Genomic DNA, 18,612 nt, shown 5'->3' with positions numbered 1-18,612 from the left:
AAATGCCACATCAGAATAGGTGTCATGTTATATCAGAAAAACCTCTGTTAACCTTACATAAATCAGTTGCCACAGTTCTGATTGCAGGTTTCGGATACTTAAGCAAAGGTCCTTATTTTGTTTGGTTTTGCAGTAAAAAATTAGATAATTGATTTCTCAGACCTAACTTGCTTTAACCAGTGATGTTGCTAGTGTAAGCAACAGGATGTTCCCTGCCCCCCAGTAATGTAAATATTGTTCACTTAATAAGTGAAGAAAAAAGCGATTCCATCAAATATGGTCTCTGTTGCAGACAGAGACTCAGCATTGCTCCTTGTCTGACTTACTGAGTTCTCTTGAACTGTGCCACCAATTAATTTGTTCTGCTTTTTCTGATTTTTCATCAACCTATGCAGTCTTCATTGTATGAGCTTTAACAGGTCTGCTTTTAACTTCTGTGTTATTTCTGAAAGATCTGTTCTGCTTGGTCAACTGCCTCATCACCTGTGTTTATTTTGTTCAAATTCTCAAAATGGTAACTATGGACTGTGCAGCATCAACCTGGTTAGGATACTCCAGGGGTATATTTTTTTTCCACTCAGACAATTTCCAGTCTATTTCTCTGAGCTGTGAATGTCAAGTTATCAGTTTGTTTGCCTTATTTTCATGGCTTTTGGCTGAAGCTCAAAAATTTTTTACACAATTAAAAACTTAAATCTGGGTAACTGATCCACAAGGGAATAAATAACTGGCATTTCTCCACCAAAGAGGAAATGGTAGACTGGGTCTCAGCTTATATTTAGACAAATGCAGTGTGTCAGAGTGCTAACTATATTTGTGAAGTCCTGCAGGCTGATGGCTGTAGCCTTTAGATACATGCAGCTGAGCTCAAGTGCTTCATCTCTGTCTTTCTGTTTTATGCAAATTGTTAGCCTGGGGATGGTGTGGATGCAACATCTCAGTCAGGACCTGAGCTGTGACTTAGCTAGGTCCTTCACATGTACTAGGGAAATGCCAGTGATTGTCCCTTTTGGAGTCTTTAATGAAGAGTGTACACTACCAGCTGAGTGCCTGGTTGGGAGTCACACTTACAACAAGTAAGACAAGGGATCCCAGGTAATAATCTCCTTTTGGTGGGTCTGTACAGTGGCTTAATTTAAATGCTATTACCTGATCTCCAGCAATGTCCACTCTGTGTGTTTAAAACTGCTGCTGTGTATTACCTTTTTCTGGTCCATTGACTAATCACCTGTTAGGTGCTATATGGTCCACATAGGAATTGTACTTTCCTTTCAAAATTAAAACTAAACTAATTGAGGTTTGTTTCTCTCCAGCTGCCTTTTGGGGAGATATCGCTTTAGATGAAGATGATCTGAAGCTGTTTCAAATAGACAGAACTGTTGACTTAACAAAGCACACAGATGGCAACGCAAGACATACTTCAGGTAAGGGCAGCCCTGGGTGCTGATGCCTTCTTTCCCTCTTTTATTCTTAGGGAGGAAGAAGCTCCCTCTCACTCTAGATGCCTGTTCCCACAACCAGGGCAGTGCATGCAGAGCTCAGTTATGTGACTGAGGGTGGAATCCAACTCTTTAACTTTGTCCAATAAAAAAACAAGTCCAAATTTTATATAGCCATATCCTGTCTTGTCTGAGGGAGAAGACTTTCAAATTTACAGCACTGGTCTCTTTTTTTTTTTTCAAAGAACTGCCTTTCTGCCAATTTGGAAGGAAATACATTTGAGGTTGGGCCACTCAGCTTGGTATTAGTCTTAACTCTCAATTTCCTCCCCCATTTTCTTGAAATGTATTATATTAATGCATTTTTTCAGCTGTCTATCTAGATAAAACCCACTGCAGTCTTGCATACAGACTACCCTTGAAGTGATGTTGTAGTTGACATAGGTTGACAATTGTGTTGTTTTTTTGTAAAGCCAATAGATGGGGTAACGTGCTTATGTTGCCTCCCTACTCAGCTCTTGTGTGTGCTCAGTCTTGTGCCAAACCAGAGCTGCGTTTTGACTTAGGAGCTCTGACTGGACTCCAGCTCTGTCAGACTCTGAAATGCTCTGCAGCTTGTTTGGAGGGCTCCCTGCAGTATTGTTGCTTCTACTCCACTTTCTGCTGCAAGAGAGAAATTGTTGGAAGTTTGAGCTCTGAAAGATACTTGAGGGACTGGAGACAGAGCAGATCAGGACACTCTCATTTTTCCTCTTTCTCTCTCTGCTCTTACACTCCTAGGTTTTCAAGTAGGGTGGAAGGTTGGGTATAGACTGAAATCACTGAAGTTGTACATTCACCTGACCCTTGTGCATCTTAGCTTTATTTTGTCATTTGTAAGGACTGGTGGCTGGTTCTGTGTTCTTGTGACTGCCTAGCTTTGGTTTCAGAGCATCTAAGCCTTGTATAGATCCTGTCCTTGGGATCAGTGCCCCAGCTTCTTGTTGGAATGAAAGATGACACACCCAACATGGGGGAATGATTTTGATGTCGATGTAATAGATAAACTCCTGCAGATACTGAAGTTCTGAACAGGAGGTGCTGTCTAGTTCTTCAGATGACGAATTGCTCCCTGGAAATGCCATTGTCCTGCATTATCATGTCACTTAGTCCACTGATACCATATTTTGGGGTGTGATGCATTCTCAGGTGATAGATGACTGTTGCCTTCAGAGCAGAAGGTAAATCAGAAAATTAGGACTAAGTAAATGACACAGGCAACATTAATCTGTTCCATGTCTCTTTGTCAGTTCCTGAAGTTAGATGAGACTACTGGGGAAGCAGTCAGATGGTTTTAGATTGTGCTACCTTGCTCTGGTGGCTTTTTTAGTTGTCATATCTAGCACTTTTCTTTCACTCGTGACTGATGCCAGACCTGCTCCATCTGGCAAACAACTGAATTTTATAATCCACAGCTGTATCATGTAGTGCAGGCACTAGTCTCTTACAATTGTGGCTCATGCTGTGTGATTGCACAGATCTCTTTCTGGCACCTTTTATTGACTGAGGCAAAGTTGGTGCATTATGTAATGAGTGTTGTTACATCACTCATTTGGCCCTGTCTTCATCTCCAGTAGACTTAATTTGTCTCCTTGGATTTCAGCCCCTGGAAGTGTGAGGTGACAAGTGGGCAGCCCCCTGACTGCCACGTGTGCTACAGAGCATGCAGAGAGGGGTCCCTGTCTTCACCTGCCCTGGGAGGGGGACCTCTGCAGGGGCAGGAGGGGTTGATTCTTCTCTTGAAGGCCTTGCTTGACACTCATGTGAATTGGAAGAGGGTGGCCTACTTTAGCTTGGTGGGGATTGAGACCCATTCTTCTCTGGGAGAAAGTCCTGCTCTCTGCTTTTTCATTTCCAGTGGGAAGAATGCAACCTCTGTACAGAAACAGCCTAAGACCTTTTATGAATGGGACTCCTTGAATTATAACGTTTCAGAGTTTCCTAAAGCTCCCAATCGGATTAGTTGTATAGTGGAGGAAGTGCTTCATAGGTACGTGCAGACACACAGGCGCTTCGTATCTGGGAGCGGCAGCTCTGAGCACCCGATTAGGCCAGGCATTCTTCTTCCCCTGTCGTGTTTCCTTGTCCCCAGAAATGCTGTTCAGCTGGGAGGAGGGGAGAAAATTGGGCTGTTTGACACTGCTGGGCTGCTTGTAGACACGCAACCTGTTAGCTTGCGTGAAGCATCTGCAGCTCTCAAGCTCTGGAGGAAGAATGAGATTCCTTTGTACCTGGGTGACAAGGGACATGGTTCTTCACTGGGTCTAACTGAAGATGATGTGCTTTAATAAAAGCTCTGCCTTGCCTGGTGAGGGCTGAGATTGTCAGATGCTTCAAGCTTTCCCCTTCTTCACCTTCTTCCAGTCTTTGTCCAGAAAGATACCTATGCACTGCTCTAGGCCCTTGAGAGAGAAGCAGAGGATCTTATCTGAGAACCATCTGGATTCTGGGACAGATCTCTGTGCTGAGCTTAATTTCTTAGAATGAACGTGCACCAAGCTTGTTTTCTGCATTAATTTCCTGCTTGTAGAAATGCTGTAGTTGCTATTCAGACCCAGCAAATATCAATTAGTGTTTTACTCCTGGGACTTATTTTATCTGGGATTTAAAGCAATATACCAAATAGCATTGTTCTCCTGATGAAGTCACAGAACAGGGTCATGGTTCCTCCCCTCAGAGTGCCCTGACATACTCTTTGAAGAGTGCTTATTGTGGGGCTTGCAGTTAGAGGTAACTGTCTCCTTGGCACCTTGCTTCAGGGCTCCAGCAATAGTGTCCCTTTTTGGCTAGGTCTGACTGTCTTCAGTAAACCTGTACTCTTTTGTGTGGATGGTCACATAAGGATTTGGCATTACAGAGGGAATTGCATCACTTTTGTTATGTACTTAAAAGCTTGTTGGAGACCAGTGTGTGACCTGATAGTCCTTATGGATGTGAGCAGTCTCCTTTGCTCCAAAGGAGCTTCCTTTTCAAGAATTTGTCAGGAAGAGCACAGGTTGAGCAGCTGAAAACTACAGAAGGCTTTTGCAACAGCATTTTGTCTGCCAACATCCTTCTCTGGTGCATTTATGAAAGCAGGTTTTTCTTCAGATCCTGTTGAGGAAAAGACAGTCTTACAGAGAAGTGTATCCCATTTAATCCAAGTAGTTTTTAGGTGTCTGCATGTTGATCTCTGACTCAGTTCAAACTCTGAGCTGTGAGCAGAGAGTAAGACAGTTTAGGACTGCCGGCTAGCTAATTTCTTGTCTGGACCTTTTCAGAATTTACCTCAAGGCTTATTCCAAAGTGCTTTCCTCCAACCCAGTTTTAAATAATTCCATTTGTATGATTTCTGTATTCCTTTCAGAAGGTCTCTCAACCCTTAGCTCAGCTTTACTTGAAGCTTAGTTTTATTCTGATCAGTGATCTGGTAAAAGAGTTGTTTAAAGTTGTACATTGGCCTTTCCTTTGAGTTTAGATTTTTCTAAGCCAGGAGAAAAAGTGTGGGTGTGGGTTTTTTGTTTGTGGTTTTGCTTTTTGTTGTTGGCTTTTGTTTCACCCTTTTCCCCCCATTGGCTGGTCTCCTTTGAACCTAGGTCCTAAGCTCGGAGAATTGCTTGTGATTTTTTTTGTTTGCTGCTTTTTATATTACAAGAGATTCTGTGGAGCAACCTATGCCCTTCACATAATTTAGTCATCCTGTTATTGCCATCTGTAATGCCGTATAAAATTTGCCAAATAGGAAATTTCCTTCTCCCCTTGAAAAATGTTTTGCAGCTACAAGAGGGGACAAACAGTGAGGGATGTTATTAAATTGAAAGTGTTACTTTCCATTTAAAAATGTTTGCACAAGCTACCACCCTGTCTCTGTTTCTGTGGGATTAAGTTTAGATGTCATGTTCAGTATGAAAATTGGTTGTTCTCATGCAGTGCTGTGAAAGTGGATACCCTTAGGATTTGGCCCTGCAGGGATACAGCGATGATTCAAAACAAGATGAAATGAATCCAGTACCTGGAGATCTGCCAGTGAGTGCTCTCCTCAGCAAGCCCATGCTTCACCAACTATAATCACTCTGATGAAAGATTTTTCTAAGAGCTTTTTGGAAAGTTTGTCATAGATTTTTGTTTGCCTGTTTGTTTTAACCTTAGCGAAAATATTAGCTTTTACAATACAATTTTAGCTTAGAAGAAACTTGAGTCAAAGTTTTGAGGATTTCTGTGCTGCTGAGAACCTCCAGATGGCTTTGAAATGGGAAAGAAGATCCACAGGTGGGCTGGGAAACTGTATAGTGTTTTGGGCTCAAATGAGTCCACTGGTGCCCGATGATTGTCTTTGTTTTATTGCTTTATCTGCTGAAGCACTGGCCACAGAGGAAGGCCACCTTCTCTATTCATGCTGTGCCTATGGGAAGGACATGCCTATTTAATCCAAATGGGATTAATTTAAGTCTTTTCAGGCATCTTGGGGTTTAATAGGACTTTTTTGAAATATTACGTCTTTTCCTGATTTTTGTCTCACGGAGGCAGCTTCTAGTCCTGAAAGGCACCTCTGTGAGTGAGAAAGGCAAGTTTGTCCCTTCTGGGTTTGGCACCAGCAGATCAGAAGACACAGGAGTCTGGCTGCCCTCACTGATGCTGTGCTGGTCTTGCTGCTGAGGCTCTGACTCTGCATCCTGCTGCTGCCAAGAATGCTTTTCAAGAACAGTCAGAACAGGTTTTCTTTGCCTCTGATCCTGAGAGATTTTTAGAGTCGTGGCTTCAAGGCCTTGACAAAGTTTTCTCAGTGCCACAAATGAGTGGCAGGCAGGATTTGCAGAACAACTTTGCTGACTAAAGTGAATAACTTCAGAAAATAGTGGCACTAGGACAGGGTTATATTTCATCTCAGAATTTCTACTGAAATCGGGGGAGACAGAGGCCCCATGAACAGCTGGAAGCTCTGACAGCAAATTCATACAAGTTACTCTCTGGCAAATGAGCAAATAGGAGTTCTGCACTAAATCTTCTCTTAATAAGAGCAGGGAGTTGGTTTGTTGGCACACACTAGCTCCACTGTTCTCGAAGATGCTGTGAAACTGCAGGCAGCTACTCTACTGCTTCACTAGATCTGTACAAGGCCTAAATGTGCAGCAGGCTGCTTTGCAGTTTCTTGCTTTGGGATGCCAGTGGTCGCCTTTTTTCACAGGGCTCTTCCTGTTTCAGCACTGGCTCATTCCTTTTTCATAGCACAACAACCCAGGAATCACATATTTCAATGCAGTGTATGTGAACAGCTTTGGGGCATGGAGGCAAACCTTGGAGAGAGCTGGAAAGGAGCAGAAGAACACGCAGACCTCTGTGAGTGAGCACCAGAAAGCCCATATGGCACGGGGGGGTGGCTGCAGTGCTTTTCAAGTTAAGAGCAACTTCTCATCCACCTGTGGGCTGTCAGCCCTTGAAAGCTTCACGGCTCTTGGGTTTCAGTCTTGAGACAAGGTGTTGATTCCCATGTGAACTGGGATTGCTCACAGCACAGGGTGCTCCAGTGCAGCTCTTCTGCTAAGAGTTGTGCAGTTTAGCCTCAGTGCGGAGGATAAGACACTTCCTCCATTGGAATGCTTGAGGTGTGGGAAGCAGCTGTAAGCAGAGCTTCTGCTGCTTCACTTTGGGAAAGGCTGCTCACAGCCTAGGGGTCGTAGCCAGTAGTAGTACTACATAATACTTCCAAGACCTCTTTGATAATACTGATGTGTTCCTAGTAAAATTAAGTTAGTGCAAAATAGACTTCTAGAAGAATGTAACATCCAAGGATTTTAGACTATGATTGAGTGGCTGACACATCAGGGAAGATCTGATTTATGGATTTGAAGTAGAGACTATTAAATTCAGGTGACTTGGCACATGCATGCCACGCTCAGAGCTGATTTTCCCTTTTAACTCATGTTTAGTGTTCTGCTGTAGTGCCATTTGGTTCAGGATTGAAGGGGGGGACTTCAGCACCATTGGATTCAGGACAGACTGGGGCCCAACCTTTAAATCATTTAGGTAAGCTTAGAGCAAATCTATGGGTTGTGCTAAATTAATCTGAGCTGTATTGGTCATAACTAGCCAGGAGCAACACAAATAATTATGTATGTGCTGTAACATAACCCACATCTGAACTCTCTGCAGGGGTCTGGTCTTCCACTGGGAAATCTTTAGTGAAGGCTGCTTCCTCTTTTGTGGGCAGAGGAACATCTTTGTTCCAAGAGACCCATCTGAGGGCTCTGTCCATCTGTTTGCATACCTCCTTTCAGTTTTCCACCACACGTGATGTGCACTCTAGGGATGTCTCTTTGCAGCTCATGCAGTCCCTTTACAGGAAGAGGAGCCTTGGCCCACTCTGCAGAAAGGTGAGTGCTGAACACCTGATGCTTGGCCTGATGCTGAGTTTTGTTTAACTGTGTCAAATTATTTTCCTGTGACTAGCCCCCAGTTTACCTTTCTGAGTCTGTTCAGTCAGGGGTTTTAACCAGAGCAAGCAACAGTAAAATGAATTTCCCACAGTTTTGTAATTTGCTAAGGTGAGGCAGAAGCTTCTCTTTGGAAGAACTGGGTATATTCTCTAGGACTGAGAGTGCTCTTGTTCATGCTGCTTTTCTGAGTTATCCTGTTTCCCAATTTCACATTTTGTACAATAAGCCAGTGATCTTCTCTTTGCAGAAAAGCAGATACTGGGTTTTTTCCTTCTAGTTCAGAAGCTTGCAATCCTATTGCATCCTTCTCAGACCTGCCTCATTGCCTAAAAAGCCCATGACCTTTGGCTGTTGCTGATGAACCTTCTAATTTCCCCTGTAGTTAAGGGTCTCCTGCTAGCAAGATGTGCCTGAGTAGCAACAAGAGGTGCTAGAGTTTTTACTTCCCAGTCCCACCAAAAGTTATGCAGGCTTCAATTTGCTTTGGACTAGGATCTTTCCAGTATGACACATATTGCTTCAAAACCAGTTGGGACCAGTGGGGCTTGAGGTGTTCATTCACACACTGGGCTGTGGTGTTTCAAACTTGGCTTATCACAAGCAGAGAAATGCTTCTCTCACTACAAGATAAATAATGTTTATCTCCTCTTTCCCCTTTGCTTGAGATATAGGTCCTGCAGGGCAGGGTAAAAAGAGTCCCAAGCAATAGGTGAAGATACCATCTGCCCTTTACCAGAACACAAGCTGAATGACACAGCCCTACTACTTGCTCTGCACTTCCCATGGAGTAAGACATATTTTTTCCACTTGTCTACATTCCCGATGGCAGCTGGTCACATGCACCACAAAGTTTGTTTTGTAAATGCACTGTTCCTTGAAATCAAGTTTTCTGGATGGTGGCCTCCTGCCTGTCAAAAGTAAGTGGTTTTATTTCTGCTGTGCAGCCAACGTTCAGCCTTACATATTTTGGCTTTAAGTGCTTTTACAAGCTCTGCGATGTTGCTGAAATTAATCCACACAAGGAGTAAAGCTTTCTCCATTGTAATGAAAATTCTCAGCTATTTCAGACTCTGCCACTTACACATTCTGAGTGGAAAATTTGGTTATGTTTATCCTGTAAGTCCAATTCATATGCTTCTTTCAGAAATCAGCCAGGAAGGCAGTAACTCCATATCACTTCTGACAAACGCTGCACATCAGAAATTAATCAGCTTGGATTTTGTTAATGAGCAATTAACTTTCTTTAAGCACCCAAAGACATCTGCAGAAACTGTATATGTTGATGCCATGGTTGGAGCTGCTGCCAAGCAGCCTGTTTCTATAGATCCTTCCTATTTAACATGGTGTCACTCTCAGCTTTGGGGATATCCGAGGCAGTGTCACTGCATGGATGATGCTGAATCCCTGCTGCTCCCTGCTTCGCTTTGCCTGGCCTTAGCTCCCAGCCCCACTGCTTTCTCCATTCCCTAAGTTTTCCTCTGGATATATCTCAAGCCCCTGGAAGTTGCTGCTAGGCAGCATTATTAACCCTTTAAGGAGTTGGGGTACTCACCGTGTAAAGCGTTTATAACATCTGATTTCTGTTTGCAACTGTCTTGCTCTCGATTGCTCTTAATTAAATTTTCTTTTGGTCTTGTCCACAGCTGGTGTAACACATTGGGAGGCTGTTCCTTTTACTCATGCCAGAAGAGTCTGAATAGTCTTTTGTGTTGAAGTGGAGGTTATTATATAGCTTTATATTAATTAACTGTGATGCAGGGAATACATGGGCAAATGTACTTGAGGAGATCAGTTTATCCATATGGAAATTACATTGGAAGTTAAATCCATTACCCTAATTGTAAAATTTGACAGTGCTTAGCCAATACCAGTGGAATTGCCTAAATCATGCATTTGTTTCAGAGCTGGGCAAATGCCTAAGTTCTGTGAATACATGCTCAAATGAAAAATTGAATTTGCTTCAACTGTGTAGGTTGCCTTGTAATTTCCAAGAGTGCTTTAGCAAATTACTTTGGAGGCAGAAATGGTCAGTGAAAGAGTAGGGTCTAATAATCCTTGAGTGCAGTCATTGCAGGGTGGTCACTCCACGAGGCTGGCTTGGATGCCTTGACCCTCAGGCTCTCCCCTTTCAAGCAGGGATGTTGCTGTGCCCACAAAATAACAAGTTGCTCACTCTGTTCAGCAAAATAGCTGCCAGGTCCAAGAAAAAATTGGTGGCCAAAACGTCTTGATGGACAATCGCAAACAAGAAATGAATTAGAAGTTGTAAACTGCTCGTGGTTGATTGTGAACAGAAAGGGGCTACATTTGTGGAATAAATGTGTTCACTTCGAGCTGCTTGTTCAGGCCTAATTTGGAAAGAAAGCTGATGCTTCTAGTTGCAGTGGACAAAAAAACCCCCTTGCTGCAGCTCCCCTTTACAAATGGCAAGGACAAAGTATTTATTCAGCTGTCAAGTGGGGGGAAAAAAGCAAATTAGTTTTAGGCTGAAATGCTGGATTGCATTTGCTGCTGTGGTTCTGGGGCCAGATGGCAACTTGGACAGCCCTGGGGAGCAGGTAACAAGTTTCTCCAGGGCAAAGATCAGAGGCAAATGAAAATATTCATATTATCTTGCTGTTTCGCTTCCTAGAGTGGAGAAGACAGTGCGAGATGTATAAGGCTGTGTTAGGGAGGGGATTAGGCCCTTTTCTTTTTGCAACTGATGGTGTTGCTGAATCCTGGTGTCAGTTTGTGGCAAGGAGTGGGTTTGAGACCTGACACCCCCACCGAACTGCAGCTGTCGCTGGGATGGGTGAGGCAGTTTCCCTGCCAGGAGCTCTCGGTAGGCAGCTCTGCTGCAGCGAGAAAAGCTCCTCTGCCATTTACCCCCATCCCCTGCTCCCCCACAGGTTCTTTAATGACTGCAAATCATTTGGGCACCTGTTTCACTAAGGAGCCAGGACCTGGAGGCTGGAGATGGCCTAAGGCTACCTTGCAGTGGCCACGTTTTCTTGTACTCCCAAAGCTTTTCAGGCCCCCCTTGCCCTTCTGCTCTGGTGCTGGCTCATGCCTCAGTATCCCTGCAGCTGGCAGCCAGTTCGTGGTGTCCTTTGAATGAGCTCTGCTGAAGCTTGTACATAACCAAGCAGATGAGGTGTCTTTGCTATATCTACTTAGGGTGCTCAATCTTTTAAACGTGATGCAGGCTCCTGGGCATTAAGGAGGCACCAGAAACTCCAAGAAGCTCCAGGTTTGGGAGTGTCTGAATATCCAGGCAGAAAGCAAGCTGGAAGGAAGGTCTCTGTGCTGGCACCACACACTCTCCATGGAAGGCGTTTTAATTGCATTCAAACATAGTTTAGCTTCCAGTGCAGTGTTTTCATTTTGAGTTAATTTTTATCCAGTATAAACAAGGTAGTGGGAAAACAAAAGGATTAGGAAGGCTGAGTGGGAGGAACAGTCTGGCCAGGCTGAGAGCCCACAGCTGGAGCAGTGCAGGGGGATGCTGCAAGGCAGGGAGCTGTGCATGGTGGTGCCTGAGGGCCCCGAGTAGAGTGAGACTGAAGCAATTAGACTGTGCAGGCCAAAGGAAAGGGGTATTAGCAGAGGGAGGCAGCAGATTTGTACTGCCTGCTAGAACTGGAATGGGAAAACCCAAACTATATTTTACAGTTTCCTTGTCACCTGCAAGTTCACTTCTGCTTTTCCTTCCATTCAAAGGAGAGAGAGGGGAGGAGGAGGATTATTGTGAATCAAGAGGAATGTGGTGGAGAGGTGAATGCCTCCTAGAAATAGTTCTTAATACTTCAGATTAATGTGGAATCAAGTGCAGTGGTGTGGGGTATTTGTTGCTACATATTACTGCTTTGATGTGCTAGGAAGGGAGAAGTTGCACCCGGTGTGAGGGGACCTGGCCTGACAGCAGAGACAATTACATGGCCCAAGTACTTGTGTGCTCACTTTAGCTTTTAAATTTTATTTGCCTCAGTAAAAACACTGGGACTGCTTTAAGTAAGCCAGGCACTTGCAGGACTCTTTCTCACTGGAAGACATTGGTGACATGACACAAGTTGCAGGTAGAATCTTCTCTCTCATTGCTTTTTTTTACCCCAAGGAGCAGAGGTAGTTGTTACAGTTGGCAGGAAATGGCCCCTTCCAGTCTTCTCAGCCCTTCCATGTCTCCAGAGAGTGTTGTTCCCCTTAAGCATTGACTCTTGGTTGAAAGGTTGGTGGAGAGGTTGGGTCGAGTAGTCCCTTATCTTGCACTGCCTTCTTTAAAAAAAAGATTCATCATAGTGTCAAAGTGATGCTGTCACTTCCAGAACACCAAGGAGTGCCCAGGGAAAACACAGGGTCTTGAGAGAAGAGTGCTGCCTGCCACACTGCTCCAGATATGCCATGGGGCAGCCAGCAGAAAAGCTGGTGCTTTAAGTGCTCTTGTTGATGGCAGCCTGCATTTGCTTAGCTGTGTTCAATTTCGTTGTCTTGTGAGCTTCCCTGGGATGCTGGTGTCCTCACCCTGAACAAGCGTTTGCAGAGCTGATGTGGAGATGACACATCTGCTTGTTGAGCCTCTGGACCTTGGGACTTTCCAGAGTTATTGCAGCTAGTCAGCTTACTCTGAATATGAAAAACAGATTTCTGCTGGGAATTTGGGGTTCAGAATTCTTTTCCTCTTTAATTTATTTTTCTTTAAGTAAATTGAGGTAACTTCAGCTATTTCACTGGCAGGAAATGCTGAAGAGTCTATCTCAAATCATAGCTGAGATCTCCAAGGCCCTGGGGTCTATGAAAGGGTTTTGCTATAGCCTGTCCACCAGCTCTGGGAAACATCTGTTCACATTCTGAATACATTTTCCCAGAAGAGCTAGTTTTAATAAAATCATCACTTTCTCTGTGGTTAGAAAATCTTGTGCAAAAAAGTGTTTTTTCCTGTGCTGAAAAGTTGTTGATGACTGGTTAAAGAGGAATTAAAAAAGCAGATTGTAACATCAGGTTTTTACTTATCCTGCCCATCCAGAAGCTTCTCTGATGGCCATAATGTGACTGAGCTTACCAGAGCTGAAGCTCTAAATGTGACAACTGTTTAATGTCACCTGCACTTCTTGGTTTTGGTGATGCTTCATTGTAGCCTCTGTTATAAATCCAATCTCCAAGCTGTGGCACATGGCTAGCATATATTGATTGAGAATATGAAAGTGAGCTGTTTTAAGGCATGGGCAGGGAAGTGAAATTGTTAATCATGTGGTTTTTTTCTTTGTATTTAATGATGCTTTTTTTCCTTGGTTGTGTCCCAGGGCTGACATGACCTTTCCTCTACAGTAAGACATGTTAGAAAAAGTCTTGGTAAGGCTCAGTCCCTGAGAGACCAGATAATTACATGTACAGTCAAGTTGTTCTCTACTGAGTCAGAAAACTAGGAGCATCTGGCCAAATCTCCAGTGTTTGCTGGGGACTCCATTGTCCTCAATGGACATGATGAATGTAGAGGTAGTGGCCACCTTCCAAGCTCTGCTATGGAGCCCTTCCCCTATGTGGACAGTGACCAGGGAATAAGAGGAGATCCAGTGAACATGGAGGGGAGTCTTCATTTGTCTGGAGAAGAAAGATTAGGTTAGGGCTGCTCTGAAGGTGGGAGTTTTTGATTTTTCATAGGAACATTTCAATTTTGCAGAAAAGGAAGATGTTGCAAGCTTCATCCCATCCAGCTTCCTATGTAAGAACATTTTGTTCTCCAACTATAAATTTTTCAGATGCTTACAATTCCTATTGGCAATACTTGAGTTTTATAGCCATAGTCTGAAAATGGAGCTTGAAGTATGTTCATATAGACTGATGTTTCTCCTGTGCTTTTAAGTGGGTAACTCATCTGGCCCCTAGAGTGGTGTTTTCAGATATGTTATGATGTTTTAGAAGTTACCTGGCTCTCAAGGACCTTTGAGGTGTTAGAGGTTGTTACACAGTCTGTGGGGGAGTCAGTAGGAGTGTGGTGGGTATTTCCAGGCCCACTATGAGCATCCCAACTCACTGCAGGCTGCTTAGCTGCTTTCCTCTCCTTTCTTAGACAAGAAACCCTGGTGGTTTGGGATCAAGTGGAAGCAAGCACAGAAGTTTTATTTAGTGAGAAATCTAATTGCCCCCATTTTGGTGATTCAGACTAACCTGAATTTACAAAAAAACCCAAAACAACAGAACAAGAATAAACAAACAACAACAAAAACAAAACACAAAACAAACAAAAAAAACCATCCCCTAAAACCCCCAAAACCCCAAACCCTAAGTTGTATCCTAGAAGACAAATTTTTATAGACGACAAATTTTCAGGTCTAGCATATTACTACTTTTCCTAGTCCCACCCTCTCTTGTGGAAGTATGGGGAATGAATGGAGTCTGCTTCCTGCTATTTGCTCAGGTTACACATCTTTTATCCTATGCTGGTGGTACAAGAGAACTGCAAACAGTACAGTTTTGATTTCTCAGCTTGCTTTGCACACTGTCTCTCTTGAAATACTGTCTTTTATTTTCATTTCAGCTGAACAACTTGGACTTATTTAATAAAATTGGGTTTTCATTTTTCTCTTCTGGAAGTGTGGGAGAAATTACTTTTTCCACAACAGTACCACAGCCTGCTGCTTTCTGCTTCACTGGACCCACTTCAGTCTGCCTCTAGCTCCTGCAAGCAATTTAGGCACCTGTTCTTCAGCCAGGGCTGCAGGCTTGGTGGATTTAGTTCAAATTTATGGTGCATTTAAGCTACTGGAAGCTTCTTTCAGCTGACCAAGCTCTCTTGGCAGTGCTGGGCTGTGGAAAACAGAGAAATGAGTTGTTGTACAAGTAGAACATAAAATATTCCCAGCATCAGTGGAGAATCTCTTGTGTGTCCTCTGGCAGGTTGTGTTGAAACACAAGCTTTTTACCTAGGGAGTCCAGCAGTGTCCTGCTGGGGTTGTAGGTGTTGAGCAACACAAATAGTTAGGAATGATTGAATCATAAAAATGTTTAAGAGCTCAGGAGATACGATACAGCTCTGTGCATGGAGGCATGAAGTAACAAATTCTGTATCATTCCTGGTGATGGGAGAAGCAGACAAAGCTTAAACAGTCAGGCTGGAGAAAGGTGATGGTTTGGCACAGCAGTAGGTGGAAAGCACTGGAGATGAAAGTGACTTCTGAAGGGTTTGTTGACTGCTGGATATACATTAAAAAACTAAAACCAGTCCTGTTTTGCCCACCTTATTATCAGTTACTGTAACCAGCAGCCCAAGCCAGACACTTTATTGCTGTATTGGCTTTCTACTTAGCATTTTGTCAAACTGAAAATCTTCATTCTCCTCTTCAGTGCTTCTAATGATCACGGGTTTCAACACACACATGGACATTTCATGCTCTGAAGCAATAATGGTGGTTGGTATCCGCTCTGCTCTTGGACATGATGGAATAGTCTGACAGAGAAGTACAACTTCAGGGACCTGTTGAGGGGACCACAGGACCTGCACCTTGCCTGTAACCCATGTGCAGCTGCTTCCAGATGCCAGGTGCATTTCTTGGCTTCCTTATTTATTGATTATGATATGTCAGTTACTTATCCTTGTTTTGATAGGATCATGCATTAGCCTTCTCTTGGGAAGAATCAGAAGTGAGGATGAAATGTCTGTCAAGTCACTTTCATCTTTGGGATGTATTTAGGTACCATAAGGGTAGGAAATGTCTAAAAGTTCAAATGAAGTGGAACAGGATCTTCCAAAATTCTCATGTATGATTCAAAAACATCCTGTGGGAGAGAAGGGTGTGAGTGCTCCCTGCCTCTATTAGTGAGATTAGTAGTGTTTGAAAATATCCAGTATATCTGCATACCCATATCTGGCCTCTCCCTTTTCATTGGCTGCAATGAGACAAAATATGCAAAGATGTCGTAGATTTCATTAGTCACACTAGTTTATTCAAACATCTCCTTTGCATAAGAAACCAAGGCTTGCACTGATCACTGGGAAAGAATGTGCTCACAGCTTGGAAAAGCAGTCAGCACGAATGGCACTGCAGCATGCAGAGGTCAGTAGCTCGGGTGCAGGAGAGGGGGCTGGGCTGTAGGGTTTGGTGCCATCATTTGCAATTCAATCCCATACAGTTCCTTCTTACGGAACAATTCACTAAATGCAGAGTTGTTCTTTTTTCCTAATTCACCATATAATTCACCTCCCAAGTTCAATTAAGAAGCAATCTGTGACTGGAAGCAAGCTGCGTTTATTTAGAAATACAAAATTATCCTTTGCTTCAGCAAAGACCACATGCCTTAATAATTCTGGTGATGAATAGCTGGTTGGGGTTTCCTTTAAATGCAATGGGGTATTGTGTGAAGAATGGCATACTTTGGGAGGGTGAGAAGTCCTGGGGATGTAAAATTTAACTGAGAAGAACTTTTGTTGAGTTTGGGCTTAAGGAAGTGACGAGGACTGGGCATGAAAGAAAACAAAGGAAAATCTTAGGACGGGACATTGATGCTGGAAAAGAGTGATAGAGTTCAGAGCAATCCATCTTGTTAAATCAGGCTTGTTCCTGTTCACACATCTAGTGGCTTTTGTCCAGTCAAGCTCTGTTAAATTATAGCACTTCCTTTGGGAGACAATCCCCTGATTTAGTGTGTCTTTTGGACCAGGAAGCTTTAACCTATAGTCAGCTGAGAGTCTGAGTATTTTACTTTCCTCTGGTTCACTTACTGCTGTCTTTCATAATCCCTTTCCTTATGTTCTAATTAATTATAGTAGTATAATGTCAAAGAGTTAGAATTTGATACCATCCCCTCAGCCCTTCTCCAAGGTGTCGGGGATGTACCTTTTCCCTGTCCTTGCCACGCCGAGAGGGATGAAGAAGTGTTTGTGAGAAGTCAGCTCCAAAGCAAAAGGAGAGTTTTCCAGCTGGCAGAGTAAGACTTGTTTAGGGGCTGGAAGACATCCAGCTGTCTCACTGTTGGAACATGTCTCTTGGATCTGTCCACATGGCATCCAGCAGTGCAATAAGACTAATGCTATCTCCCTTCCTGGATATGGTGGTTGACCATGCTCTTTGTGCTTTATCCTGCCACCAAGACTGTAACTACTTGCATTTGGTAATACCTCTGCAGATATCAGGTCATTCAGCCTCCCTTCTTCTCAAAGGGGACCCATGGTACCAAGATGGGAGTGGAACAAAAGTGGTGGCATTGCCACCACCTTCTGAAAGGTATGAAGGCAGTCCATGCCAGTTTTATTTACCTGTTATACATCTTGATGTCTTATGTGTTGTCTTCTCTCCCCCTAAGCACCATTTTTTGAGTTCTCTCTCCTACTATAGTCACTGTGCAGAGATGTCTTGCCATAAAGTGGCTGGTTGGTTTTCCACATAGGATCTATGACTGTTTGGTGGCTTGCTGACCAGGTTTCTGTACCCTCTGTAGATGCTCTCTGCCTTTTGTGGTGTTCCCAAGTTGTACCTTGCAAAATGGAAACCTGGAAGACAAACAGCTATAGGAAGAAGAGCTTTGCTCTTCTCTTTCCCCCCTCTCCCTTTTTACAACCATTTTTCTATCCCTTTCACTTAATTTTCTTCTACTGTCCTGTGCTGAGAGTTCTCTTCCTGCTGGTTGATCTCTTAGTGTTCTCTCCCTTTTCACATCCAGCAGCTGCTGGGGTTACATAGAATTCAAATCTCAAGTGTGACTCTTGGTTCTCTCATGGTGAGACAATCAGCAGTTCCTTGGGAGATTTTGTGGTAGGATGCAAAATAATTAAACACATTCCTTTAGAAATGTTTAAGAAACTGAAAAAATACTACAGAAAACCAATAATGTGAAAACACCTCTTCTTCTTTACCCTTTCTGAAATATTTAACCTCTCTGAGTTTTGGGGTTTTTTTGGTTTTGTTTTTCTTTGCTGGCTGGTGTTGGGGGAGTTTAGAAACATCCATTTCAGGGGAAGTTGAAGATGGTGGTGGTGGGAAGAAAGAATAGAAAATATTTTGTGAAAAGAAAAATATAGTTACAAGATCAAGGCAGAAGATACGTATTTCAGGGTGTTTCCAATGCTCTGAAAGCCGCTTTGATTAAAGCAGTTATTCATGAGCTGCCTGTGAGCATTCTGAAGTTCAGTGTGTCTGGCACCTTGCTAGTCCAGTAGCCAAGTAAATGTGAAATAGAAATTGACCCTTCTCCTGAGTTTCCTGGTTGTGATTGTCTCTTTCATGCTGCTTATAGGAGGCTTGTCTGTAGACCTTAGGATTGTAGGTACCAGGGTGGACATAACAGTGCTTATAGAAATCAGATTTTAGTGGTAACATTTTGTAATGGATGGAAATATCAGTTTTCCTCCTTCAGCACAGGTAGGTTTGCACAGTTGGGATCTTCCTTTATAGCAGGTAAAACCATTCTGAAGTCTTCTGAGACACAAGTGTGAAGAAGTTACTGTCGGTTTTAAATCATGCCACTGGGTGACATTTTAAATCTCTTTCTATGGCACAATGGATCCAGTATTGAGAGAATAGCCTATTCCTACATCATCAGAAAAACTGAAATAAAATACTGGGCTATTGCCAAGTATTGTGGTACCTTGATGGTCAAAAGACCAGTAAGGGCTTTACACAAAGGACTCTGTCTCCATTACCTAGCAATGTGACTCTTCAGGGGAGCTAGTATCTCTCCCTGTGTCTTCATCTTATGGTAGATGATTCTGGATGCACTGAGCACTCAGCCCCCTTGGTGAATCATTCCTG

General features: G+C 43.3%; 1 protein-coding gene across 1 annotated transcript in view; it reads left to right on the top strand.

The window, feature by feature from the left end:
* The first annotated feature begins 520 nt into the window (after positions 1 to 520).
* TLL2 (tolloid-like 2) overlaps positions 521 to 18,612 on the top strand; it is a 55,711-nt gene continuing 37,619 nt past the window's right edge. Inside the window, exons 1-2 of the mRNA XM_010000816.1 lie at positions 521 to 560; positions 1,314 to 1,424. Of these exons, the coding sequence (XP_009999118.1) occupies positions 521 to 560; positions 1,314 to 1,424 (151 nt within the window). The remainder of the gene's footprint in view (positions 561 to 1,313; positions 1,425 to 18,612) is intronic.

This window comes from Chaetura pelagica, unplaced genomic scaffold (genome assembly GCF_000747805.2).
Source record: "Chaetura pelagica isolate M959 unplaced genomic scaffold, ChaPel_1.0 scaffold166, whole genome shotgun sequence".
NCBI lineage: Eukaryota > Metazoa > Chordata > Aves > Apodiformes > Apodidae > Chaetura > Chaetura pelagica.
Note: the sequence above shows the minus strand (reverse complement) of the source record. Positions and strands in the feature narration are given on the sequence as shown.